A 27,788-nucleotide genomic window follows, 5' to 3' on the forward strand; every position below is an offset into this window, starting at 1 on the left:
AAAAACATGCAGAAATGCATGAAAAAAAGGCAGAAAGGAAAGGAAAAAAAGTACAAGTGCAAAGGTACACAGTCAAGAGAGCAAAAGCACTTCATACAGGTCTTTAGCGGAACAAGTAAGCACATCGATATTACATCTGGAAAGGTCATTCAGTAAACTGGGCAGCCGGTGGCATAACACTTGCTGGCCATAATTAGTACGCAGGTGATGGACAGACCGAGTCTCGGGAGCTCGAGTTGTGGAAGGGGCTGAGCGTTTTGCGAGATTGGCGAGAGAGCTGAGAACGGCAATATTTTTACATCTCTAAGTTGACAGTAAATGAGATAGGAGGCAAACAAAAACGCAAGTTTACTTCTAAGAGCCAGGTGGTTGGGTTGAGCGCGTTGAGTGCAACGATGGAACTCCCGCCCAATCGTCGCGGTAGCCAGAAAGCTCGTGACGCCCGTGTGCGGTTGCGTGTCAGGAATAGACTTGCTGCTCTAAGCAGGTCATGATAGTGAACAAATAATGCTTAACTGGAAGGCGGCGTGAAAGTGATGCCTCCCAGCTTGCATAGGTGTGTAAGTCAGCGAAGCAATGCTTCAAATAGCAGAACTGCGCTGCTTATCCAACAATACCATCGTCGCACCATGTCCCTGGCTTCCCTAGTAAGTTAATTTTCAGCTTTTACTGGGTGTAATTCGCATTCGACAGGCAGCTAGCTATGCCTTACCATGCCAAGAATACTGACCTCTTCGGTTAAAACCGAATTTCGAAAACTGGATTTGGCGCGCTTTTATCCACATGTTTCGGTTTAAGCAGAAAAAGAAACGAGGTTAAGGAGATTATAGTTCGAAATGAACGAACAGAGGCCTAAAAAATCGCCACTTTCACTATAGACACCAAAGCTGAGTGCTAAAGCATCCTCGTATACTCCAGTTCTATTCAAGACACCGCGTCTTTACAAACCCGATGCGCGCACCGTGCAGTGAAACGTTTACAGCCGTGTTCAGTGAACTGAGCACTGGAATCACGTGACTTTCGCAACGTTCCCGGCAGCAGCGCCTGTTACAAGCACTGCGCACCTGAACGCAACCCCGCGCTGACGAGGACTCGCTACCAGAACCGCACCGGTGGCTCAGTGGTTAAGACACTCGTCTACTGAGCAGGAGTTCCCGGGTTCGAACCCGACCGCGGCGGCCGCGTTTCGATGGAGGCGAAACGCAAAAGGCACCCGTGTGCTGTGCGATGTCAGTGCACGTTAAACATCCCCAGGTGGTCGAGATTATTCCGGAGCCCTCCACTACGGCACCTCTTTCTTCCTTCCTTCTTTCACTCCCTCCTTTACCCCTGCCTAGAGTCACTAAATAAAGACTTAGAGTACCGGCACTCTTTTCTCCTATTGTTCTGTGCCGCCGCCACGATCATTGGTCAGTTTGCATCACGTGATATTTGTTTACACTGCGACGGTTCATGGGGGCTGCCATTTTGTGGCTTATGCGTTTTCAGTCGGGCAACTGTGGTAGTCCTAGTGCTGCGACGCTGCGAGTGCTGCCGGTGACCGACTCAGTGACCAGGGATTCCGCGCCTGGCAGCATTTCAGCTCCGCACGACGAAAGCATAAACTGAAGGCAACAGCTGTACCGTTTGCCTCTGAGCGGCTCCACGCCGTACGGCTACGATCCCCGCCGCAGCGCAGGGTGGCTAACAGCGCTGTTTACAAAATGGCCGGGCCAAAGTTAGCGGCGAGGTCGCCGAAGCGGCAATCTGGCAACAATGATAAACAACAAAATGGCCGCCCCTGCTTACCGCCGTGCTGCAGTGACGGTACTCTAAGTCTTTATTTAGTGACTCTGCCCCTGCCCTTACGGCGCGGTTCCGGTGTCCACCGACATATGCGAGACAATTACTGCGTCATTTCCTTTCCTCAAAAACCAATTATACATCGCTATCACCAGCAGCAGTAGCAGCGGCAGTTTTTTCTTCGGTTTTGCGTGCCTATACACTTCTGACAGGAAGACGACGTTCGGAATTGAGAAACTGCGCCATTTGTATTTTGTTTACAAGCTCAACAGTTTTAATTAAAATTAACAATTTTCGCTTCTCATCGGCGGTTAACAGGTAACTTAATAATGCTTACCAATAGATGGGAACTGTGTGGAGAGCAATATTGAATCCTGTTTGCTCAGCGCGAGTTCAACAACAGTTTCAATATCGTTGCCGCAACACGACGTTGCCGCAACGTCGTTTCAACCCTAGGCTCATGATGCATAGGGAACCGTTCCGATAAAACAAAGAACCCCCCGAGGCAGAATATTGGGGACGGAGTCGCCGATTAATTTTTGTTTCACCCGTCACGCGCGCACAGTCGCTGATGCGAACGGATCCGCCCGACGCAACCGTGGCGTCCCTATCTATACACGCCGACCTCTCACGGACGACAAGCGCCGAGGCAGTGCCCCAGCTTTCCATTTCCAATCGCGCCTTTCCCCCATTCATCTCGAAGCCGAGAGAGATGCAGCCCATCGGACTTTGTTTCGTAATCACCGCCGACGTATACGTATACGTGATACATGACCCGGACGAATGCGAGTCGGGGAACATTTCTCGGTGGCTTGTATAGGGTATTGGAGAGAAAAACAGGGAAACAAGGGAAAAGAAAATGGGGAAAACGGGGTGGGTAGGAAGAAGTGGGGGGGGGGGGGGAACGAAACACGTGCGACTTTCCATTTCCAGCGTCGACACGAACCCAGGCGATGACCGCTTATGCCCCCGCGGCCTTCGTGGGACGATGCGAGTCAGCAGCAGACAGACCGCAATATTCCCCAGAATTTATAGCGTCCGGTAATTCACGACGACCCATCCCCGTCAGCCCGCGCTCGCCGACGCAGCATTCCGAAGAGGCCCCTGGATGCCATTTTGAGAACATCAGGAAGGAGAAAAAAAGAGCAAAAAAATAGAATGAGGCCGCGATGAAATGACGAAGGCGTGTTCTGTACATCGCGGCCCATAACCGGGAACACACTGGAGTCGGCGCACGCTGAGAGCCGCCATAATAAAATACACCGAAGGATGGGCCTGGAATTTTATACTTGCCTCTACGTACAGTATAGAACGTTATTTGTTAGGCTTAAACGGTTCCGGAAAGCCTGTGGCTAAAGAATGAACGGTACGGGGGAAATTTAGAGGTACCGGCCAGCGCGTGCTCGCGCCGAAGCATTCCGCTTATGAGGAAAGTCTGAAGCCGCCCGACCACTTTGATGTCCTCTCGCCGAAGCGGGGCAAACCCCCCGAGCCTCTGCCGCAGAAGCTCGAAGCGATATGTTCCTGGTCAGCGGCACCGCAGATCTTTATTTTTTTTTCTTGACACGTCCTGGTGGCTCAGCGGCTTTGGTGTTCGTCTGCTAATAGCGAGGTCGCGTGCTCGAATCACGGCTTTGCAGCAGCCGCATTTAGATGGAGGCGATACGCAAAATACTCTGTGCTGTGCGATGTCAGAGCACGTCGAAGGACCGCAGGTAGTTGAAATTAATGTGGAGGAACGCACTACGGCGACTCTCTTCCTTCTTTATCCCTCCAGCCTTCATGTGACCGTTACAGTGCGTTTTCTTTGCTCGTAGCACCCCCCCCCCCCCCTATTTTTTGGCTTGCTTTGTTCCCTTGGCAACATTCCCTGTACCTTTCGTGCCTTGTGAGAGATAAGTCCGCGCCTTGCATCCACCCAGATGCATATGGTCGTTATCTCGTGAGTAATTATCACTTCGTAGCCACTGCTCCAGATTGTGTTCCGTCTCCAGCACCCTAGTTGTTTGTTTAGCATTATGGTGACCACTCGCTGGCCATGCCGTTACAACTGCAGATGGCAGGGACTACGCCGGCAGTAAAAAGAGTAAAAAGAAAAAAAAGACGCGAGTTAAGGATATCCTAGCTAAAATCAAAATGAGGAAACATGCATGCGCACTGCATGATAATGATTATGTGGAGAGCACCGCGCAGCATGCAGAGGTCATGTGGAGGGTATACTTGCATGGCATGTGGACGGCATGTGCAGGGCATGCAACACGGAGAACAGATAACCGATGTTAACATACTAGGTTATAAGGGAACCTGGTCGTAACATGCAGTGGGCGGCAAAGTCAGATGCGCAGATGAGATCAGACGGCTTGTAAGCCATACGGCTTTGCAGCTGGCGCAAAACAGGGAAAACTGGCGTTGAGTGGTAGAGGTTTTTTGCCAATGTAACTGGGCTGCTGTTGATTATGATGACGGTCGCCCAGACGAGGTGGACAATGTCCTCCGATCAACTTTCGGGCGCTGCGCATTGCATAAGCAGTGTAGCGACATCTCGAGAAACTCGGAAGGTATAAAGTTCACGGCGGTGCTCTGGCTCTCTCAGCTATACACAGGCAGCAAACAAATGCGACATAGCCTATTTCGGGCTGCACATCGGCGCTACCGCATTGTTCGCAAAACTGTGACACAGTGAACCCTCGAAGCTGCGCAGACAGTAGGCAAGAAGCTCGCGTGTTTTGTGAAGTGAAGGTCTTTCCTCCCGCCTGCTGAGTGCATAATTATACCAAGCCTATGCTGTGTCTGCATCTAGACAAGTTACAAACGTCTTGTTCGCAACTGCGACGCCATAAACACGGTGGCTTGACGCAACAAGCCGCCCGTATCATCAGCATCTCAATTCGTTCACCCAATTTAGCCGATCGAACTCAATCAAACATTAGAGCCTGCTTACAAGGCAATATGAGCAGTGTACAGGCGGGGACGAGACTAATCGGAGCGCACCACATCCTAGCTTTTGGCCACGCTTACGCGTTTCGAAGTCAGGAGGCATGGCATGAGCAGGCTGGTGTAGTTATCGCTTACTGTGTTTCTCACGGTCACACAGTGTTTCTTGATTTTTGGGCCAGGACATGCGTTATTGCGCTTAGAAGACAGCGTGCCTCTTCACTTATACATGGACCTGTACATACATCCCAATTAATATACGAGGTGCTAGCCAAAAGTTAGGAGAAATCAAACAGTTCGCGCGAACTAGTTGCTCTACGCCTCTTAGCTGCATGGTAGATATGGCGAGCAGTCTACCGTTATGCATGTATAAGCGTGACGACAGCCGTACAACCGTGCAGCCGAGGGGACCAACTGCTTTGTTTTATTTATTTATTTACAGACACCTTACAGGTCTCCGGAGAGGCATTGTGTAAGGGTGGTCAAATACAGAAGTTTGTGCAAATTAGGTTAGAAATCAGAAAAACAGTAAAGTACACAAAAACACAAAAAAAACAGGTGAGTTCAGATACAATATCGGAATTCAAAAAAAAAAGAGATAACAGCTAAACACAACTATGCGTCATGTAACAAAAATAGGGGAAATGCACAAAAAGTCATACAAAAGCAAAAGAATATATCAGGCATACATGAAGAAAGCTGCGCATCAACAGAACCAAAGAGGGAATAGTCTCAGGCAGCTGAAAACGAAGTTATATGCATCTGGAGTATAAAAATGACGTGCTAATCGTTATCAATGAAGTATTACACGGCATGTTGCAGTGAATCGGCGCATTTCTTTTCATCCGAAACGACGGACTTTAAGGCGCAAAGGTTCTCGATCACATTCTGTTTGAGATTTAACAAAACTGCTGCAGAAACCCATCGCATGCTGCAGAAGGCTTTCGGTGCTAATTGCATGATCCGAAGTAAAAAGCTTTTATGTAAAAACGCTTCAGAGATGGCCGAACATATGTGGAGGGCGCTGAACGTTCCGGACACAGCCAACGAAGATAAGTCCTAAAACAATAACAGAAGTTCGCGAGACTATTCTTGCAGATTGGAGGCGGACTATCCACGATGCCTATGGTATTGTATATACGACAGTCATACGGGACTGTTTCGGCATAGTTTCTGGACGAGCGTCCTGAAAAATGGAAGAACTGCAGCTGCTCCACAATCACAAAGCGCTCGTTGACACTTCACTCTCTGTTCGACAGTTCCCCCCTTACAAAGATGGTCTATAGAAAGTCTATAGACTTCTTATAGACTGTATTGCCTTCCTATCAATATTAATTTTTGTCTATTCATAGTTTATAGACAAAAGTCAACTAAAAGTGTATAGTCATAAATAAATACATTGTCAATAGACTTTCTATAGAATTTGTATTGCCTATAGACTGCTCTCAAGGGTTTGTCTATAGAGAGTCTATATATTTTATAGACAGAAGTTTATGGACGGCCTGTAGACTATCTAAAGAAATTTTTGCAAGGGCCGGACTTCCAAAAACACCGCAGTGCGTCCGCACACATGTCCCGTTCACCTGGCCTTGCCTCCTGTGACCTTTTCTTGTTGCTGAAAACGATACTGAGGCCAAACGTGCGTCGGTTAAGCACAAATGAAGAGATATAGTCTGAATCGCTGGAGCACCTTAACGCGCTCACACATGGCGACTTCCAGGGATGCACGGCGGAATCGTGGGAGGAATGCTGGAAACAACGTACACACGTCCAAGGTGACTACTCCGAAGGATACAGTGCGAAGTATAGTTGTTAAGGTGATTTATTTTTACGATCGATATCCCCGAACTTTTGGGAGGCAACTTGTACGTGACAACCATGATATCAACCGTGACGCCACACACTGGGCAGCTGGAGTACTTGCCGAAAACACCTCCACACTTCTTCGACATGGCCTATCGGTGACAAAAATTTCCGCCGACGGCTATATTGCGAGACCTGACCACAAAGGTAAAAACCTTGCACGCGCACAATAGTCCGACCAGATTTCGGGAACGTGCGCCGAGTGCAGAGCTCAAAAGAGGGAGCGGGCTGTAGTTGTCGACAACTCTCGGAGGTTGCACAGCTGCTCGTAAACCGAAAAACAATACAAATTAACAGGGCCACCTAATTCCGACAGTACGAGCACATGCTGATGCCTTTACCGGAAGTGGCGTCACTTCCCGGCAGCGAATGGGAATGTTACTTCTGATGACGTCACTTCCCCTAGACAAAGCGAATGCTTCGGTCTGATGACGTCACTTCTTTCCAGCCATATATGCCACCATGTGGATGGTATGAGAACAAACCCTAACCTGAATCCCTCCTCTGCGCGGAGTCGCGAAAGAGCTTCGGAGGCTGGAGAGGGCCCCGTGCGTCTGACTCCAATTCGGAAACCAAGCTCGGTCCACGGAGCACTCGAGAGGCGGCAGCCGAATATCCTTCGAAAGAGGGCCGCGCGTGTACTTGAGCGCCTAAAAAAACTATTTTGTTTGAGCGATATTGAAAATGCCACAGGTAGGAGAAGGAGAGCCAACGTGGGCATTTCACGCTCCACGCGCTAGACAACCAAACGTGTTTGAAACATCAATACACAAAAGAGGATTCAGGTACTCCTGCAGACGCCGCACTGCTTAGCCCGAGGACGCCCACAGGGTACAGGAGGCCCGGGTGGCGGTGTAGCGCACGGGTTTACGACGCTGACTGCAGAAAAAGAAGCAAATGAACTTTTCTGCACCCAGTGTTTGGCGCGGTTGAAAAAACTACAGGAGGTCGAATTCACGCGGCTATACGTAGTAGGCTATAGTTGGTAACCGTGATTAAAAAAAAAAATATGGTCAACATTATTATGGCTTTTCTCCAGCTTTTTTGTGTTTCCTTTTTTTTCTCCATTTATTTACCATCAAGGCCCATGAGGCGTTACAAGAGGGGGTGCGTACAAGGGTTGAACGAGAACAAAATCTGAAGATACAAAGAGAGAAAGGGGATAACAAAGCACACGCGTGCACCAAACACAGTGCGGGGCTTTGAAAGAATGTTCAAGGTGGAACATCAAGAAAGGGGGAAAAAAAAAGGTCGAGCTATGCAGACAGAAAATTTGCCATCGCGTCTTTGAATGACAGCGGATCTTCAATGCAGGCAATGGAGGGAGGCAGGTGATTCCATGATGACGATGAATGTTTATGGCGTAAAGGCATCTGCGGCCAAAGAGCGCCATGATGCAAGGTATTGGCGTCGACTCAAGGTGGGATCAGATACTCATTTCCCATGCATTTCAGTCTGAATAAGCCGAGCACCAGGCCTGAGGAAGCTTGTACCCATTGTATCGCCGGTGGGTATATTGCGGCACGGGGGATCGAACCCCGCACTTCTTCGTCCTTTAACTGGCGTTCTATTTCTAACCACTTCGCTCTCTTTCTACCGCCTTGCATGTTTATGTATCTGATCATGGTGTTAAATTTCTTTTTTGTAGTTTTCTTCCTCGGCCTCCTAGTGTCCATTTTGTTGGCGTCAGCCGCCGTTTCTCTACTTTGCTTCTGCCTAACCCTACGCCCTGAGCCGCAGTGGACCCCCTAAAAAGCTACTGCCCGGCCTGCCAGGCGCCAGCCGATCTCGGCTACGAGCCTTCCATTAAAATCGGTGCCATCTCGTATGAAGCCTCTGCCAAAGCCTGCGCTATGCACTTCCCTCTTTATGTCTGCGACTTCAAAGCTTTTCTACTGGCTTAGCTTCTTTATCTCTCGATTAACAGCCACAACGCCCTTGGCAACCTCTCCGTTCCGTCCTTGCACCTCCGCCACTGCGCACACCACGATCTGGACTTTTTGTGCTCTCGCCCTTGAATCGTCAACTCCCTCCGCTCATCTTTCCACTACTTTTGCGGCTTGGCGTGCAGTCGTAGCGCCATCGTGTGGCAACCACTGCAACCCCCTTCGCCATGTACGGCAGATGGCGCTAGTGAAGGCGACATTTCTGAGTCAAAATAGAGTCGTTTATTTTTAAACAGGCGTGATAGAAGCGCAGCTGTCTGCGAGTGCTAGCGTGGAGCAGCGTCTGTGTTGTTTTCAGAGGCCTCCTAGAGATTCCGAGCGATTTGCCCAACGGGCAAGGCGATGGCATTCCGTGGACTCCCTGGCAGCGGTGCAACACGCTGCCGCGTTCCACTCTTAAAGGCGAAGCTTAACCGTCCTTCAATTTTTTTCCAGGCTGTTCGGAAACCTTCTCAGCAGTATTCCTTGTTGCAAGCTTCGAATGAACACTGCTGTTGTACTGGGGGCCGTGTTTTGCGCTGCGATGCTGGCATACCTCTTATGCAAATGGCATACTTCGAATCCGAGCCTATACATAAAGTGTCGTGACGTCTATACAGCTATCTTCACTCGCAAGCTCGTGCGTCAACGCGAGAAAGGCGTCACAGTCAAAACTATCTGACTGCATCCGCGACAAGAGTTTCGAAAGGGAACGATCGTCAGGCACAAGGAAATCGTTTACAGATCTGAGCAACCTTAAATGTACGTGGCTGCCTCTTGCTTGCTGTCGCGCCTGTCTACTCTAACCGATTGCTCGAACGCTTATAGATGAAACGATACGCACAAAAAAACCTGATTTCGAAAGGGGAATTCATCACATCAAAATAGATAAATATGCAAATATGTAATTGAGCCCTTTGTCATATCGGGGCGCAAATGTTGTAGAGCTCGCCAGAACAGATTAACGAAATTTGCGTTTCTATGAGCTATACGCTGCTGGCATCAGAACGTGGTAAACTCCAGCTCTAAAAAAAGAAGGGAGACAGACTCATTCAACATGCCGGCTTTATAGAGATATATTTCCCTTGAGTTCGGCTCCGTTTGCAACGCCCTGCCCCCAAACCGGGCTTACGTTTGTGGCAAAATCTTGTTCCTCCTAAACACTGACATACCCCTGAAGAGCTTTACCACTCGTTTAAATGCGCCCTTTCTATAAGAGTGCAGTCGCCTCGCCATGCAGTCTCGCTTCGTTCCGTTCATTGCGCGGAGCGTCCTGACTGCAGCAGTCCATTCGGTGAAATGCGGGCGAAGGCCTGGGCAGATTAAAATTCCCGCGTTGCACATTCCACTGCAATTTCTGCTTTTTCATTTCACTTCCCAACAGCCGCCTTCACACGTGTCACACTGCACAATGAGATCCGTGGGATCACACGCTTTGGAGTCGCGCCGCGTCCAGTATGTGGCATGCGCGTAAACTGCGCCCCCTATCGACGTGTACTTTTCACCGTATTTCGTTTCGCAAGCGGCGGTGACGGCGTTATAACTAAAAAAAAGAAGAAAAGATATTCACAGCGAGAGCAAAGACATCCGGAGTTATTTGCTCGACCCGCCTTTTAACGAGGCACCTCTTCGCGCACGTGCATGGTATACGGAGTAACACGATCTCTCCAAAGGAGATTAGCAGAATTGGCGAAAAGCGGAACAGAGTAGGAAATATGATTCGGCGTCAGCGGCTTCCATACGCGCTTCCGGAAGCAGACGCCATCGAGCTCGAGCTCGCCTCCGAACGCGTAGCGCGGGATGAAAACATGTATATTGCGCGTTAACAGGTAGCGCGGGTTGGAATTGGGGTTTAATATTTCGTTCAATTTATCCTTCGTAGTCCTCATCTCTCTCGCCGGTAATGACGTGGGCCAGCGGTTGCTCAACCTCGACAGCCAACAGCTATACTTTGGACGCTGCAGACTGAGCCAACAGCTATACTTTGGATGCTGCCGACTGAGCCGCGTGCTGTTCGCTCGTTCCTGTGGCGAAACCGGCGCGTTTAATAAACCTCCGGAGTGCGAAATAGAAAGGGTGTGACAACTGCGGCATGAAAGATTAACGTGCTGGCAGAGAGAGATAGAGAGAAAACTTTACAGGCTTTTTAAATGGTGAACGAGTCAGGTGGGCGGACTCAGTTGAGGACTCCAGTGGTTTGCGCTGATGTGTGAAACAGTCGGATGGTCTGACGTTGGTCGGAGAGACCATTGTTAGTCGTGGCTACCTCCCATTGCGCGTATGATGCCTGTGATGTTCTTAGGCGCCAAAGCACTTCCGCAGTGAAAAACTAAGCAGCGGGTGGTTGGCTGTTAAAGCTTTCTTCTTTTTCAAGAACTCGGCGATTATCGAAAAGCGTATGTCAGTGCGAAGAGTTCAGAAAACAAAATGTCAAACAGCTGCGTTTAATACGAATGAAAACTTCGGTCTGGGGCGCCCATTAACGCGAGGTGGACTACAACGAAACATATATTACCGTGCGCGAACATCTCTGCAATCGTTAATTTTTTTTCCCCCCGATACCACCCATTTGCACTTTATTCAGTCGCCAGAAAATGCTGGAGCAAAAATTAAACGGCTAACAAAAAGGTAGGGAAGACATTAACCAAATTTTGCAAGGCGAATTTTTGTTTGCATAAAAAAAGTTGCCTGGAAAACTGCTAGCTTGCGAAAGCGACAAAATTAAAACAAAAATAAGGAGGAAAGTGCAGGCTCTGAAATGAACAAAAAATCATGAAGAGCGTATACATAGGGTCTCTGGGCAAAAAAAGAAAGAAAAAACGCATACAGGGCTTCGGGCACATAACGGCGAGTACAGCACATTAGAGGACCGCCGAAAGCAGAACGCGGTGTAAAGCGGATTCTGCGCTCTTGCGACACTCCACAAATGTATTTTGTCGTTTGCGCGCTGTCGCTAACGTTTCTTTCCGCGTTGCGCGCGGCACCGGTGCCGTCGACGAAGCCGGATTTACAGAGTGCATTTCGAAACTGGAGAAGTTTCGGCGCCCGCTCACGCGACCCTGCAATTTGGCTGTTACCTAGCTTTAACGAAAACGGCTGCAAAAATTGTTCCGAAGGATCTAAGAGAGATGAAAAAACAACGAAAAAAAAAAACACTTTCATACTCCAGGCTGAAAAGCCCGAATTCCATTTCTCCAAGTAAAGTTAGGAGTTTTCTTTATTTTTGTTGACTATCCGCTGGATTATAATGCAGTGGTCCGTGGCATCACGGCCGCTCGAGTGTAGTACGCACGGATCGCAAAAGCTGAGAGCCAAGAACGATAAAAAGTTCACTGCCTCTTTGAGCAGTGGCACGCAATGGCGACGGGGGAGGGGGAGGTGGGGATCCCTCGCTTTTATCTGCGGCTATAGCTCCCAAAGACGTTGCGGACGCCGCTTTAGCCAATAACGCCTTGCTGCGCACCAGACGGTAGCGTGCCAACCGAAATATTTTTAACCCCCTCGAACTTTTTCGCTCCTTCTCATCCGACGAAATGCGCAGCGGAAAGGGAGAAGTGGTAAAATTCATGTGCTTTGTGTCTCTATCGTATTGATCGCCTTTGTGTTTATTTTATTTTCGCCCATAACCTGTACGGCGCGTAAAATATGTGTTAGGCTTTTACGTGTAAAGGCAGGCTATAGTAGCTTGTGCCGAGCCTGAAGTGTGAAAATGGATGGACGCTAAGAACGAGCACGTGAATTGGCTAAAAGTAATACGATAAGTTGAGTGTTGTTGACCCGTGTGCGCGTGACACATTGAGTTTAAAGCTCAGATGAAGCTTATGAAGCTCTTCGAGCTCCTTCGCACATCGGTAACAGAAACTGTCGGCTACTCTCAGAGCAGAATAGCGCGGTTAGCGGTGGCGTGTTATTCTCGCAATATATAAGGGAAAAAAAAGAGGCTGTATTCGCTCACCCTTCACGCCTACACGGAAACGTTACGCAGAGGTAAGGCCTCCACCCGTTCATGACACGTCGGAAGCTCTTCGCGCAGCAGATATTCGCGCGAAAGGTGTGCGCGACCCAATTCAAAGACGTTCCAGATGACGGCGCATTTTCCAGCTCAGCGACAATCGACTTAACTGAACGTAGCTCGTTTTCTTGCAGTGCGCACACATGCCATATGTACCTGCCAGCATGAATGTAAGGATGCGATCGCATGAGTGGTTCGTTTTTTTTTTTATACAAAAACTCGCGCAGCGCATCTCGTGAAATCCAGTGCAAAGCATTTCGCGAGATGCATTACTCATAGTTGTGCGACGACTGATGAGCAGAGGTGGCCTGTAGTGGTTTGAGCGTCCGCCTCGTATGCGAGAGGACCGGGGTTCGATCCCGAGAGCCGCCGGGCACTCACCGGCTTTTCAAAGCTACGAGCTTTTCCCCTGACCTGATGCTCGGCTTCTCAGGGATGAAATGCTTGGAAAAACTGGGTATTTGCCTTGGCGCTCTTTGCCCTGGCTTCCCTCTGCCATCAAGATTGCCTCATCCTCATCTTGTTTCGATTTGGCGCGGGAAACTTGTTTACGCAACGTCTCTTTGAATCGAGATTCAGTTGCTAGTCAGCGCCAATGCTACCTCTTTCGTGTCTTGCCTCTCTCTGCGCTGTTTTCAGTTACACTAATAATTACCAACGTCTCCTAACCATAGACTTCATTCATGCATAGACGTTTCAAAGCTAAACTTTGCAGCAGCCTATGAAAGTCCTGCAAGTCCCAACGACGCTTTCCGTCCACTTTTCACTCATTTGTTCGCACTGCACCGACTCCGTCACATGCTGACAAGCGTCCCAACCCGAGGCTTGTAGCCGCGCCCTGTCACGTTCGCTCAACTTACAACGCACGCTATGGACGCACAAGGCCGCGCACATCTCCCCTCTCGCGGTCCTTGACCAGGACGTCCGACCTCGATTAGATAAAGCTAATCGCGCCAGGCTGAGTTGCGCAGCATCCCAGTACTACGCACCGAACGTATCTATCTCGCACGGTTTCCCTCGGCATTTATGAAGTTCAAATGGCGAAACTGATGGCATTCGCGGCTCATGACGACGTGACAGTAAGGAAGATGGCGCCAATGTTCGCCCACACGGCGTAGTGCTCAACACGCATAGCGTCCGCGACCCACACCACTTCAACGATAGCCTTGAGTCTGCACCAAAGGGGCAACGAATGTGGCAACGTCAAAATGCAACCAAACATGGCCGTTGGAGCTCCTCAAAAAGAGGCACATTGGACGGTCGTGCGATAACGGCCGCGACGAAATAGCCGCGGAAGCGAACAGAGGTAAGGATTACTCACGCGTCGCGTCTATGCCAGGTGCAAGAAGAATAAGGAAAAAACAGAATTTCAGTGCGGCTTCAAATAAACAAGCGAGCCAAAGCTTCGATGCCACACGAACATATACATTCCACTAGAGGGAGCAATCATAATTAGATAGAGTCTTTGAGAACCGCAATTCAAGTGGAACACTACAAGTGCGCTCGCAAATGTGCGCTCTAGTTTTTACTCTTTTTTTTGTACTCGTAAGCATACCGAAGAAAAAAATTGCATGAAGATCCAAGAACGAGCAAGAGACTAAAATTGTCGGAAGAAAGCGAATTCAATCAGGATTGCAGAAAGAACAAATACAAAAAAGCGCGATAAGAAAACAGCTCACGCTGTACAGGCAGCTTAACTCTGTCTCTGTGCACCTAGCTAGAAACCATAGTAAACATTGTGGTGCACTGCCCGAATCACCCTAATGAAAATGGTACACAGACCGTCTACAGACTTCATACAGACTCTATTGCCTTCCTATAGGTATTGCATTTTGTCATTTCATAGCCTGTAGAAAAAGTCTACTAAAAGTGTATGACCATAAATATACAGATTGCCTATAGGATTTGCAGATTAGTCTAGAGGATGTCTTTGCAAAGGTTATAGACTCTATAGAAAAAAAGTAGTGTACGGACAGTCTACAGACTGTCTAAAAAATTTTTTGTATGGGCATCCGGCAGTTGCACCTGGTACGCAATGAATATTTCGCCTCCTATAGTTCATTAACCCCACCTCCGCCCCACCACCCTGAATGGTTCATCGACGACGCCAATGTGGTGACACCACGCACCAGCTTAAGGTTTAGGATGTACGCATGGTTGGGAACAGAATACATGGGCAGTGACGGAGCCAGGGAAGCGCAGGTTCAAACGACTGCGCATTCAAAGCCGACTGCGGCATGACTGCGGGGTGCCTCCGTAGATAAGAAAGGGCGAGAAGCGTCCGCCGCCAGCAAACCTCTACACAGTGGCATGCCTAAAGAGCCCGAAAGGAGGGTCTCAACTCACCTGTACTCCGACAGGGCCCTGTCGGACAGGCCTGCTCCGACGGCCTCCCTGCTGGTGCAGAGCGGGAACATGAAAGAAAAAAAAGAACAGAACCACAGAACAGGGTTACGATTTTGTTCACGTTCAAACATCCCGACGTCGCGCTCGACAAGAATGAACATCAGTACGCGCATATGCCGGCTCTCTACGGAATACACGCGTTGAGAATAGGGTATACAATGTACACGATCCTGTAGCAGCGAGTAGAGCCGTTTTTTTTTTTCAGTGAACTCCATTGGAATGGAAAGTGGTAAGGCATGTTTTCAAAGAAATCGTTCGCCTTGGAAATCTCCAACATTGATGGCACAGCTCTCTACAATCATGTCTGTGTGGTGCTCGCAGGATGAGGCGACTATAACAAGCAAGGCAATGTTTCCGGCCCGTACTACAATTACCGACACCGCTTTTGTAATACGCTATAGTCAATCACTCTTCTTATCCGCAGCGTGTACGGTCGAAGCTGTATAGGCTAACAGTTTTTGCTGTGCAAATACAAAAACCAATAGAGTACAAATCTCAAATACGTGACACGAACTCCGCTATGCCCAGCAATTAGTGGGTAAAAAAAAACACTCTTCTCGTCGCCATAAAATTGGGAGAGTCTTTGCTTCATAAAGTCAAGTGCTCCATACATTCGTACACTGGTACTGTTTCACGAAACTACAGCTCACAGTGCGTCCGTGACCACTCATTTTTGTGTGGTATGGTTTCTGCGTAGCAGCGTCCTGTGGTCCTTGCCAAAGTTACTTCCTCCGCTCACTAGTTGCATGTCACGGCGCTGCGATCGGTATGGATACCTCCAACACAGAAAGCATTCATCTATAGCCGTGTGAAGCCTGTAAAAGCCGTACGTACACTCTAAGCACGAATACGCGTACATGAGAGCAAAAAAGGAGTAAGCTGCCTCTCTAGCGCACTCCCTATTATAAAGGGAGGGTGCTAGTGGACAGGTTATTCTCTTTTTACTCCGTTGTGCTTGGAGTGTACCATGCGCCTGCATGACCGGGCGGTGCCGGGTGCTCCAGAAACGACCGAAGCTATCTGTCAGGCGTTCGTGTGCCATCGTGCAGAGTGCGTGCGGTCTTGCTTTTTCAGCGATTCGAGTGTTTGTGCGTTGGTGGCTGTTGATCGGCAGTGGAACGATCGCAGCGCCCCCTGGGTAGAGTGTAGGTTCTCTGCAATCATGCTTTGTGTACCGGGCAGAATACATGCGCTTACAGTGAGCTTGCAGAAAGAACAGTGTGCAGAGGGATTACAAGTACTCCTCCCCCCTTCCTGCTTAACGAAGAAACCTTGCAACGTTTAACGTTCACGCTCGCCTGCGTCAAGTAACAAAAGATTTATCTTTTTTTTTAAGAAACACTACAGGAGACTTGAACAACGCAGAGATGGCAAAAAAAGACGTAGAAAAGCAGCACCAACGTAGCCCATACCGGCAAGAATAGTTTCTGCTTCAACGACCAGAAACGTTTACACAGTATACATTCGCATGCCTTTGTTCGGAGCGGTGGCGCTCATTGAACATTCCACTTTTCAGCGCACCGTGCACACAGGCGAAGCATGCGACGCCCAAGTAAAGGCAGCAGAGCGAGAGAAAGAACACGCGAGAAAAAAAAAAGAAAACTATCAAAAGATGCTTTACCGCAGGCACATTTTTTTTCGTTGGCTTTTTGCGGTTCAGCGGCAAGAAAATGAGAAAAAGACAAGGGAACGCAAAAAAAAAACAAAAAAAAACACAGCCGCGTTCGCGTCCCAGGCAATCGCCAGAAAATTGCCCCGTTATAAAAGGGAGGCCTAATCGATGTAGAATTCCAATAACGATTTAGGAGTGACACACGAGTTTCGCTGCTGCGTCGAGCCTGTTTTGCTGTCTCGATTTAAACCCGGGAGAAATTTCCCGACCTGATATATAGCCTGTCGAGAAAACACATTGTTTCGGTGTTTGCCATAAACTCTACGGAGCTCGCAACGTTCAGAGCTATTTTTGGGGAATGAAATTCGCTGCGATAGTTCGAGCTTCTGTACGCATTTTCGACAAATTCGTTTTGACGTTGTGCCAGGGGAGCAGAAGCAGTTCTGGCGCTTACTAGCGTATCGGAACTGTAACAGAGCGTGATTCAATAACCATGCACACGGCTCACAAAAGCGCAAAGTTTAAAAAATATATTAGTAAGAAGGTAAAAGAAATATGACTAAATACTGTTACCCATCGGCCTGCAAACAGTTTTAACACGCCTATAAATTGATATTTTTGATCGCTGAAAATGGTTTTCTGCCAATTAAGACCGATGATATAATTAAATGTTACGATTTCCAGTCATTGCATTCCATGAAAAAGGAAACAGAAAGGAACCTAAAACAACTGTCCCATCATTTATATTCGCCTCCATGTCCCACATTGCGCAAGATGTCCGCTGCGATAACGCGCAAGACGCGTTTATGCATAGTGGCAGCAGCAGCTCAGCTTCCCCCCCCCCCCCCCCCCTTTTTGACACCAATTAACTGTTTCACATTCCTCTCACTGTTAGGCGCTTTGCAGCTACGGCCGCGCTATCTTCCCGCCTTCGCACTGCTTTAAGGCGGTGCTTTTTGGTTTAGAATAGGAACAGCCGACACAATATATAGTCTGCGGCACGTAGTAGAATACCTCGACTGCTGCATCAAGAGTAGAGGAAGGGCATATGGTGTAAAATCCGCACATCGTTACAGATGGACAGATCATTCTTCCTCTTTCGTGATTTTTTTTTCACCGCCGCGAATGTGTAAGCACACCAGAAAAACCTCAACGATGATTAACGCCTGCCAAATGCCCTCCGAGCTGACATTACGCCCCAAGAAATTTTTCTTTTCCTCTCAGAATCCATATCAGCAGATGTACCCCTCGACACTTCCAGTACTTCACTGCCGTTAATTGTTATTTCCTTCCCAAACCCCCGAACTTTACTTCGGTTTTCTTCACATTAATGTTTTTCCTGCCGCGGTGCTTTAATTGTTTAGGTCTTCCACCACGGGCTGCAGTTCACCCTCGTTAAAGGAGTGCATACAATTAACTTTTTGGGTGCGTGTTTTCTTGTAATGATGCATAAGGCGTTATTATACTTGAATTACCACCTGCTACGACCGCTCCTACGACCGCTAAATATTCTCCTATCTATATTATTCTTCTACGACCGATAAATAATTTATAATCGAATTTCTTCCTCGTGCTGTTTCAATTTAAAAAACCTAACGAGGTCTGTGACGTCAACGTGTGCTTAGAGGTCACGCGAGAGAAGAAAAAAACTGCAACATAAACGCTGCTTCCACATTCGTTGTCATTCCGCCTCATGAGGAAGGCTGGTTTCAGCACTGCAGTAAATAAAAACAACGAAGCAGCGATTTTATGGACGTTTTTTTATGCCTCACTTGACATAAAACCACTCTTTGACGTCACAGCCATCGTTCGGCTGTTGAAACTGAAATGACACGACAGAAAAACACGATTATAAATTTGCAGGTAGTAGGTGAATACGACATGGTGATTCATGCGTAGAAGTGTCTTCCGCATCATTGTAGAGAAGAAAATATGCCACCAAAATTAGGTGTATATACTCCTTTAAGCTGCTTATTCGGACGATGTCATCAAGAAACGGAAGCTGCGGTGTCCCCGAGAAATTCTTCCGCCTATAGCACTTCTCAACCCAACTCTCTGAATGCTCCTGGAATCGCACCACACGATGCTTAAGCATTTTAGTACTGAAACGCGCGCATGCCTGGGCCCTCACTCAATGCCCGTTATACCTGCTCGTTTCGACAGGCTCTCGTTCCACGGTCTTATTCCCCCCCCCCCCCCCCCCTCCTCCTCCTTCGGTCGGCTGCTAGGCAACCGGGTGGGCAGACAGCCCTCTCCGGTTCATCTTCTGCTTGCTCCTTTTTGCCGGGCACGCATATATGACCGGCGCGAGATGAGGCGCAAGAGAAATGCGGTAACGTGCAGCTGGCCCGACTATAAAGCGGCGGGATGGTGAAATTAGTGTCGGCAGCGCGCGGAGGTTCCTTTGCATCCGGCGCCTGCGGTCGGCCGCACCCGGAGCGGGGAACTCAATTTCCGGAGCCGGAAGGAAGCGCCGGCGGGCCCCTTTTGCCGCGATGCCAGCGGCTTAATGAAAGGCGCGAGCAACAAGCCGCCGCGTAGGGGGCGCTGCAGTCGCTGCGCTCATACACACGCTGACCCCGCCCGCGGCACTGTGGCGAAGGCTGAAACGGGGGCGGGGTAAATTGCACCCAGGAGCGGCCCGGACCTGAAAAGGTATACGGCGAGAAGGAAGCGGCGAATTCCCATCAAAGGAAGGAGGCCGTCCAGCCAATGACGTGGACTGGTTGTCGGGACATAGAGGTGAATGCGCTTAATCAGTGGATAATACGCTTGCTCCGAAAGCCGCCGCTTTGACAATATGGCAAGTGCAAGGGGATTAAGCACTACTTTGTGACAGTCGGACGACGCCACTAGCTGGAGGTCTCTTGTTGAAAGGAACTCGCCGATTCGTTCTTGGGTTGTATCTGACTGTGGCTCTGTATTACTCACTCCCTCATTCAATAATCACTCTCTCGCTCAACCCTCACTCACTCACTCACTCACTCACTCACTCACTCACTCACTCACTCACTCACTCACTCACTCACTCACTCACTCACTCACTCACTCACTCACTCACTCACTCACTCACTCACTCACTCACTCACTCACTCACTCACTCACTCACTCACACACACAAACTCACTCACACATTCACTGTCACAAATGTGGCAGTATTTGCACATGTATAATTTCTTCTGTACGTAATCATATGCAGGTCTCTCGTGTTGAATGATAGAGCCTGTCCACGTAGCCGGTATGTCGCTGCCTGGGCCGGCAGTGCAAGAACATGGGAACATGCGCGTTATGCTAGCCGGTTAGTTTCCATCCGGTTAGGCTAACCCCTCGAAGTCAGCGAAGGGGGGGGGGGGGGGTGTACGTGCTGCTCGTTTTGTCTGTTTTATACCTGTGCTACACGGGCGTTTCGAATGCCTTCCAAACGAATGTCATTCGACTCGACCGCCAAACCTGCGCTGCTACACGACGTTTTTGAACGGCATTCGGCTCACATGACATTCGAGTCGACGGAGCTCCGCGGAGACATTCGAGATTTTGGAATGCCTTCGAGGCGCAAGCGCGACTACTCTCTACCGCAGCGTCTTCGCGCCATAGGTGGCAGCATAAGTTTTGAAGAGCAAATACGTTTAAACGATGAAATTCTAAATACTATTTATATACATTACACGGATCTTTTCTAGAAGTTTTGTTAGCAAGCAAATATTTACCGCTTACTCTGGAACCCATCGTAGGAAAGAAAGGCAGCCCTTTTGGCCCGGTGCCAGTTTTTTTTCACTTTGTGCTGTTGCTTTTGCTGTGTTTTGTCTTTTTATTTTGTGTGCGTCTGTGTGTACATTTTAAGTGAGCTTTTTTTTTATCCAGTGAAGTTTATTGCACTTTTTAGTTTTTGCGGCACACGCAGGAGATAGAGCCCAAAGTAGCCAACAGACAGCACACAAAAAATGGCAGGGCTATGGGCTTGGGCCTCTGTTAGAACAGAGGCGTTTAGTAATGAATAAATAGTAAATTTTATTAGAAATTTTAAAAGTAGCAATTTTATAGTGGACTGTAACTATACAAATTAATTGTTGCTGCTATATTTGTTTAAAACAAAATTTGACGGCAGCAGCGCCCCTGTAGCTTGGCGACAGAATACTGAAGCTTTCGAATGCTTTTGGAATAGTCGTGTAGCACCGTGCGGGTCCGTCCAGTCCGAATGCCATTCGAAGTTTCGAATGCCGTTCGACTCGAATGTCATTTCAACGTACCCGTGTAGCACAGGTATTACTTGGATTTTCAACTCAAAGTCACCCCTTACAGGCCCGAAGCCTTGAGCTTCTTCTGTATATTGGTAAATTTTCTCCCCTACAAGGTGCCCCCTTGCAGGACTGAAGTTGTTGGGGTCCATGCCCCTTCTTTTGGTTGTATCTTACTTTTCCTAACTTCAACATGGCGGAAATGCAGTGCTGAAGGTGCGGGGCCTACGTGACCTCTCCTCTGTGTATCGACTATTTGTTTTGTTTTATTTTTGGACTCCAACTCTGTGCGTGAAGCAGTACTCGTGAGTGTCTTGCCGGTTGACAACCGATGGCTTTAAAAGAAGCCGACTTAGCCCCCCCCCCCCCCCCCCCCTTCAGTGCGCTCCTCCCACCGAGCCCTCCCGCACCGAGCCGCCGCCGCACCGCACCACGAGCCCGCCCGAGGGCTCGGCTCTTCCCGCACCGTCTTTGTGAGTGGACTGCTGCCGCGCTCGCCGGCCAACTGTATGCCAATTTTCAACTTCACTTTGATTTGAACTTTTCCGTAATTGTCTTCTGTAATTGTAGTGCCTGTGTGCAATCCGCGCGTGACCCGATAGAATGTAAATTTGACTGAACAGTTGTAATCGCTAGTGTGGTATCTAGGATATACCTACGAATGTACGCCTATAGTGTAAACTCTGTATTAACCTGTATATTCTGTAGCAAGCTTCCATTTTGTAGTTCTTAAGCACGTGTAAAGGCTTGCTTCCGATTAGCCTGTGTATATTCATCGGTAAATGTTTGTTGTTTTTGTTGACTCACATCTTGGCTGTGTCCTAATTTGCAACGCTGAACATAAATCGGCTAACGCTGGGCGCCAGACTCCCCTTGCCTCGGTTTGGCAAGGTGCATCTCCATTCTTTCGGAGCCGTAACACTCACTCACACTCACTCATGCTCACTCACACCCACCCATGCTCACTCACACTCCCACTCACTCCCACTCACTCACTCCTCACTCACACTAACTCGATCACTCACGCTCACACTCACTCACACTCTTTCACTCCTCACTCACTCCTCACTCACTCACTCCTCACTCACGCTCACTCAGCGGCGCTAGATGCCATTGAGCCTCCGGAATAGCAGCTCCACCTAGATTTGTGAGAACCTGGGCCGTAGGGTCTGGGCCCAAACACCTTGTACACAGTCATTAAATGTTTACCACCACCACCACGCTCGCTCACTCACTCACTCACTCACTCACTCACTCACTCACTCACTCACTCACTCACTCACTCACTCACTCACTCACTCACTCACTCACTCACTCATCACTCACTCACTCACTCACTCACTCTCACGCTCACATTCACTGGCACCACAGTATCTTGGCGTTCTTATTATGATCAACGGGGTGTTGTAAGCAACACCAGGAAAAGAAAAAAAGCTGTGCTAGTCCGCCAATCGCATTTCAATTATATTTCGCACAACAGCGGCCCTTTATGACCGGATACAGGGGGCACATGGATAGCACAGAAAGTCTGGTCGCAAGTTGCAGCACAAGCGAGCGTCACGAGAGAGGGACGGCTGCCCTCTTCATTAGCTCACATGGTTAATCTAATAGGACTGAGGACTTTTTCGACTGCATGCAGGCTCAGGATGGAGACAAAAACATACGGCGTATTCCGACAAAAAGTGACACTTACGCCTGAGCTACGGCGTAGATCTAGCCATCAACCTCCGCTCTGACAGGAGCCAATCCACAACCAACAAACGGTGTGAACAGTAGTCACTGCACGCGAAAGATCTTTCAACGCCCCCTTTATGTTTCGCTCTCATAGGGTGAGGGACGCAGAAGAAAAAGAACAGCGATGCACCTTCATTACCGGCTTATGAGAATGCGGGTACTGACATGAAAGTCTGCCGGCTGCGGCGCCAGGCGGGACACGACGCAATTACCTGCAGGCGGGTTCTGCAACGACTACCTGCGGCGCCATACACGGCATCTAAGGAATTCCGCGGCTGAAAATTATGGCGCCGATAGCAGGTCACTACACTTTGTGTTGGCGGCTCATCTTTTTTATTTTCTTAGGCTGTCCATCAGACATAAGCAACGTCTTTTCTATAATGAAACTGACACGAAAAAAAAAAGATTTGTAGACGCCGCGATATCGCAGCAATATATTGCCGACTTTCGCGTCCAAGTGGGGGCGCCTGGAGGTCTGCGTCCGCATTTATGGCACACGTAGAATCGCGCTTCCTTTTCAAAATTTTCACACTACACTCGCGTTTGTTTGTGGACGCTGGCAACCTCGTGCGAGCCAAACAGTCCTTTCTCGACGGTGCAAAAGAAATCCCGAGAGCCAAGGAAAAAATCGCTCTCTGGCGTTTGAAAACGGCCGGCGGGAAAGCGGAGCGGTTTGGCACACATCAGTTACTAATACGCCTATATGGGAATAGAAAGGGAGTAAGCTGTCCTCTAGCGCGCACCCTTTTATCAGAGGGTGTGCGCAAGAGGATAGTTTACTCCTTTCTTCAATTCTCAATTCTTGCTCCACAGGACCCCGACCAGTTCAAATAGATTGGGTGCCAGCCCACGCAGGTAACCTCGGCAACGAAGTACGTCAACCGAGCTGGGCACACATTAGACCGGGGTAGAGATAGGGACCGGCTCGTCACCTATCATGAAATAACCCTCCATTACAGGGAGCTAGGACTCGTCTATCCCCCACCACACATCTCCCTCTCGAAAGAACAACAAACTACCTGGAGACAGCTCCAGGCTCGCACATTCCCTTCACCGGCTTTGTTAGCCCTTATCCACCCAGGCCAATACAGACCCGAATGCTCTCTTTGTGGGGCTCCGAGAGTTAACTCTGACCACATTTTATATCTCTGCCGAGAATTCCAACCGCCATCTCGCTGGAGCCTCACGTACAAAGAGGGTTGGGAGATCGCGGTCTCCAGCTCCGAACCGACCTCACAAAGGCGGCTGGTAGAGCGGGCTGGACCGGTCGCGGCACGTCGTGGACTGTTGACCACCACCCGGGATCAAGCGCCCGACCAACCCTAGGAATTAACTCATCCATAAGGCTCATCAATAAAGTTTTCACCTGCCCACCTACCTTCCTTATTACTTTGTGTTTAGAGTGCAGTAAACACGCGCTTGGGAGCGAATTTAAAATCCATGACGTCGGTACGTGAACGACAAAAACCACAAATTCAGGTAAGTAAGACCCAGGGATTGCAATTATCTTTTTCATACTGCTTCGCAGAAAAATAAGAAAAAAAAGCTGTTTTGCCAGTCACTGTTGCTTAAGTTCTGACTGGTAAAGCTGACCTTTTGCATTTCCATGCTAATAAATTTTACTAATCATGTGCTACTTTAAACAAGAATATAGATTTATAATATTGTGTAGATGGAAAGCCTGAACAATGAGGTCGCCTTTTCCGCATTGCCTTCTCGGAGCAAGCAGCCGCGCCTTGCGCTCTAAGTTTGTTCGTAATCGGTGGGTGGACGGCATGCAATGAGGGTAATGCCGCCGCGTTAAAGTTTTAAAGCGAAAGCTTTACTAGGCTATGTCGGCGGTTTCGTGTCATCAAATTGTGTCCGCAGCCATAGTGGGGAACTAGAAAGAGAAAACGTCTAAAAAGTGGTTATAATCAAAGGAGGATGATGTAAGGATGCGGCACAAAAAAAAAAAAAAGTGGTGACGATCAGATGAATAGTTAATTCATTAGAGCCAAAAATGTGCAAAAAGTGGCCGTGGCCAGGGCAAAAGTGGCGCCAAATTTAAAACGTCGGAAGAGTGGGCGGAGCCAACGCGCGTCACCAAATTTGAAAGTTTGGAACGAAGCATGGTGGGAATTAGACGAACTGCACAAGTTCTCAGGCAAATTAGGGCAATACATGCAAAGAGGTGTAAATAGAGGCAAATGGAGGCAAAGAAGAGCAAATAGGGGCGACGAGTGCCGAGGAAGCGTCAATGCTTTCGCATTACTCCAATGCGAGTTACCGCAGTGATCTCGAATTTTTTTTTTTCTTGCCCGATTCCATACTATTCTTGCTATCCGCTCGTCTGTCTGACTATTCCAGCGACAGCGAGGGGATGGGGCAGTTAAAGTGCAAAAGGAATCGGAATGAAATGGAGCTGGAATGAAATCAATATACCACCCTCTCCTCATTCTCCGCGCATAACAAGGAACCATGTCACCATGCACGCACGCTGTAATAAGTCCTGCAATGACTGAGGCAGTCACACTCACATTTCATCACTGTCAGAAACAGCTTTCCAAATGCGCACTGCGTTGGCGCAGCGGCCTCACATGATCCAGGAGGAGTTAGTTCCGATCCTGGTTAATATTTCAGGATCTTTTATTTTTTTTAGGCGCCACAAAATTTCTACGTTTAGTACTTTCTGTTATGAATTGTCGCGTTACCTTTCGGTCGTGTCCAGTTCGATCGATGTTCTGAGCGCGCTGGTGATACGTTTCATACCACGAGTTGTACAATGCATCTCACATGGCGTTAATGGAAACCATATAAAACATAAGGAGTCGATATGGACTATATGAAGAACTAATACTGTAAAGTCGAAATTCATACGGACACCGTATGATGTCATCTACATCAGGGGTGCAAATCATGTGGAAACTAGACGGTAAGGGCATGTAAACCATAGGGAAAACATATGGAAAGCACATTGACCTCCGTGCATATTTCCATGTCATATGGGCTCCGTATTCTAATTGCAAATGAGCGGCTTATATAGAACGCTTTAGTTGGGCGCGTGGTACCCTTTCGCTGAAATCCTGAGGTTATTGATCGCGAGTTCAGAGTAAGTCCAACCTGCTGACCTGCAAGCTCACGCCACGCCTTAGTGCATATACCTACTCGATGCATTCGATAGCGCAGCCGAGTTCATTAACTGCACAGCCGAGCGTGCTATAGCGTATAGGCCCATGGCAGACACTGGATACGCATTATGTTCCACGCAAGCGACGCCAGCGGTGAACCGCTGTTCCCGGGGCCAGAAATGCGACGGTGGCAATTAACAGCCGTGTGTCGCGCGGGGCGCACACGCGCTATTCAGAACGCTGTTTTGCGCAGCGATTGAAAATGAGCACGGAGTGCAAATTAAAAAAAAAAAAGCTAATTCGGCTTTGCAGAACAGGAACAGACTTCAAAACAGCAGGGCTTCTAACATGTGGCGCTCAAAGGATGAGGCATTCGTGGCGACTCATTCCGATGTTTTAATCCCGTGCTATACACAGATGGAGCTGAGGTCATCTGCACGAATACTGCATTCATGTGATCTGTCGGGATATATGCCGATGGTCGCGTTGCCCCTTCCTGGTCCCCTTTAAGGATTCTTACCACAGTTCCATTCTATCCGAAAACAATCCAGAATTGCTCATTTTACCATGATGCTAAGGTTTTTCACATATGAGAACCGGAAAAATATGGACTACAAGGACTTCCGGAGTTTAAAGACAGAGCTTGCTTCCCCAAAGGAACAGCTGCCGGTTCTGTGACGTAAAAGAGATAATGAAAACACCTATACTGTTTCACTCTGACCTAGCGCCTCGTCGCCAACATGGTGGTTTCTCTGATTGAGAATACGGAGCATTTCCTAATTCCTCTCTCCACATGCACAGTGAGCTCCGTCTGCAGCGCCCTCGAGTGCGCGACGGAGCCGCCACGCACGGCACAAGGCTTAGTCGACAGAGCGCAGGTAACGTATAGTCGCAAGACTTAATAAAGTTTGGAACCCAAGTCTGCACCATTTGAGCATTGCTTTGCTCGTCTTACTGTACGTAACGATCGACGACAGACTGTTTTCGGGCAACATTATCGATCTGATACTCGCCCATGCCTTCCGCTTGCGCGTTCGATCATTCACTAAGTACTCCCAAAAAGCTCGTCCGCTCCGCAAAAGCGCACGCGTGCAGAGCAAATGAGAACTGTGGGAGCTGATAATCACGACCTCGGCAAGCAGAGGTATAGGGAACATAGGCCGGTTCCTTTCGGTTCCAGCGCGAGTATATTGCCCGATCTGAGCGGGAAAGCAGCGGCGGTACAGGCAAGTCGGTACAGAACAGAGCTCCTATGGCAAAGCAGCGTTGGCCCAATTTTTACAGTGCTGTCGAGGGTGGCCAAGCCTCGAGATGTTTTACATATGCTTTACTCTGACCTCATGGGGTCACGCCGTGCATGGCGCAGAGGAAATAGGTCGCCCGAAACAAAGTACACAGAATAACTTCGCAAAGGTCGCCGCGAACGCAAGAGCAAGCGACGGCCACAAGAAGATTTTCGGTCTGCCTCAAATCGGCGTTATTAGTTGAGTAGAATGATTCCCGTTTCATGCACAGGCAATGGATCTGTATCAGATCACGAAGGAAAAAATATTTTAGAGGACACTTAAGCTCAGCCTTGAGGGCATGGCGCGACACCGTTAATGGGTTAATGGCGGTATATGCGGAATTGGTCATTCTCCACTTTACATTCATATATTCCCTGGGAGTCCTCATACCGCTCCTGCCGCAGTGGTGTAGGGGTTAAGCGATGCGCCACTGCACTGCGATGACAGGTACTGTCACTCGTGGGGCTTCAGCAGATCAGCAGGTTGTGATGACGCCACAAGGTCACGTGACCTACAGGTGTCCCACCTTGGTTGCTCATCCTGGGATTTTTCGTTCACAACGCCGACGCCGACGACGACGCATTTTATGCAGAAAGGCAGCCTTAACGCTCTTGAGTTAAGACTGCGCTACAGTCTGTCCTCTCCCCCTTGCTTCTTATTTGTCGCTTCGCTTAGCTAACCAAGTAATGTTTAACTAACGATCCCAAAGGCATCTCTTAGTACGGAGACGTCGCCATAGTGCTATAGGAACTGGGATGTAGATGTCAATTTCTAAAAGCGGGAGAAGTAACTGCTTTCGCACAGTGCATGTGTGTTTAGGCGGGAACCGGCAGATCTTCAGACGTCACACTTAGTGCATTGCTACAGTGCTGTTATGCGGCCAAAGCAC

General features: G+C 48.8%; 1 protein-coding gene across 32 annotated transcripts in view; it reads right to left on the minus strand.

Annotated features, from left to right (window-relative positions):
- Positions 1-27,788, minus strand: part of LOC144128195 (uncharacterized) — a 528,676-nt gene that overhangs the window by 172,444 nt on the left and 328,444 nt on the right. For all 32 annotated transcript variants that reach the window (XM_077661381.1, XM_077661378.1, XM_077661377.1 and 29 more), the window contains exon 5: positions 14,863-14,910. In XM_077661381.1, coding sequence (XP_077517507.1) covers positions 14,863-14,910 — 48 coding nt within the window. The remainder of the gene's footprint in view (positions 1-14,862; positions 14,911-27,788) is intronic.

The sequence above is a fragment of the Amblyomma americanum genome, chromosome 4 (genome assembly GCF_052857255.1).
Source record: "Amblyomma americanum isolate KBUSLIRL-KWMA chromosome 4, ASM5285725v1, whole genome shotgun sequence".
Lineage (NCBI taxonomy): Eukaryota > Metazoa > Arthropoda > Arachnida > Ixodida > Ixodidae > Amblyomma > Amblyomma americanum.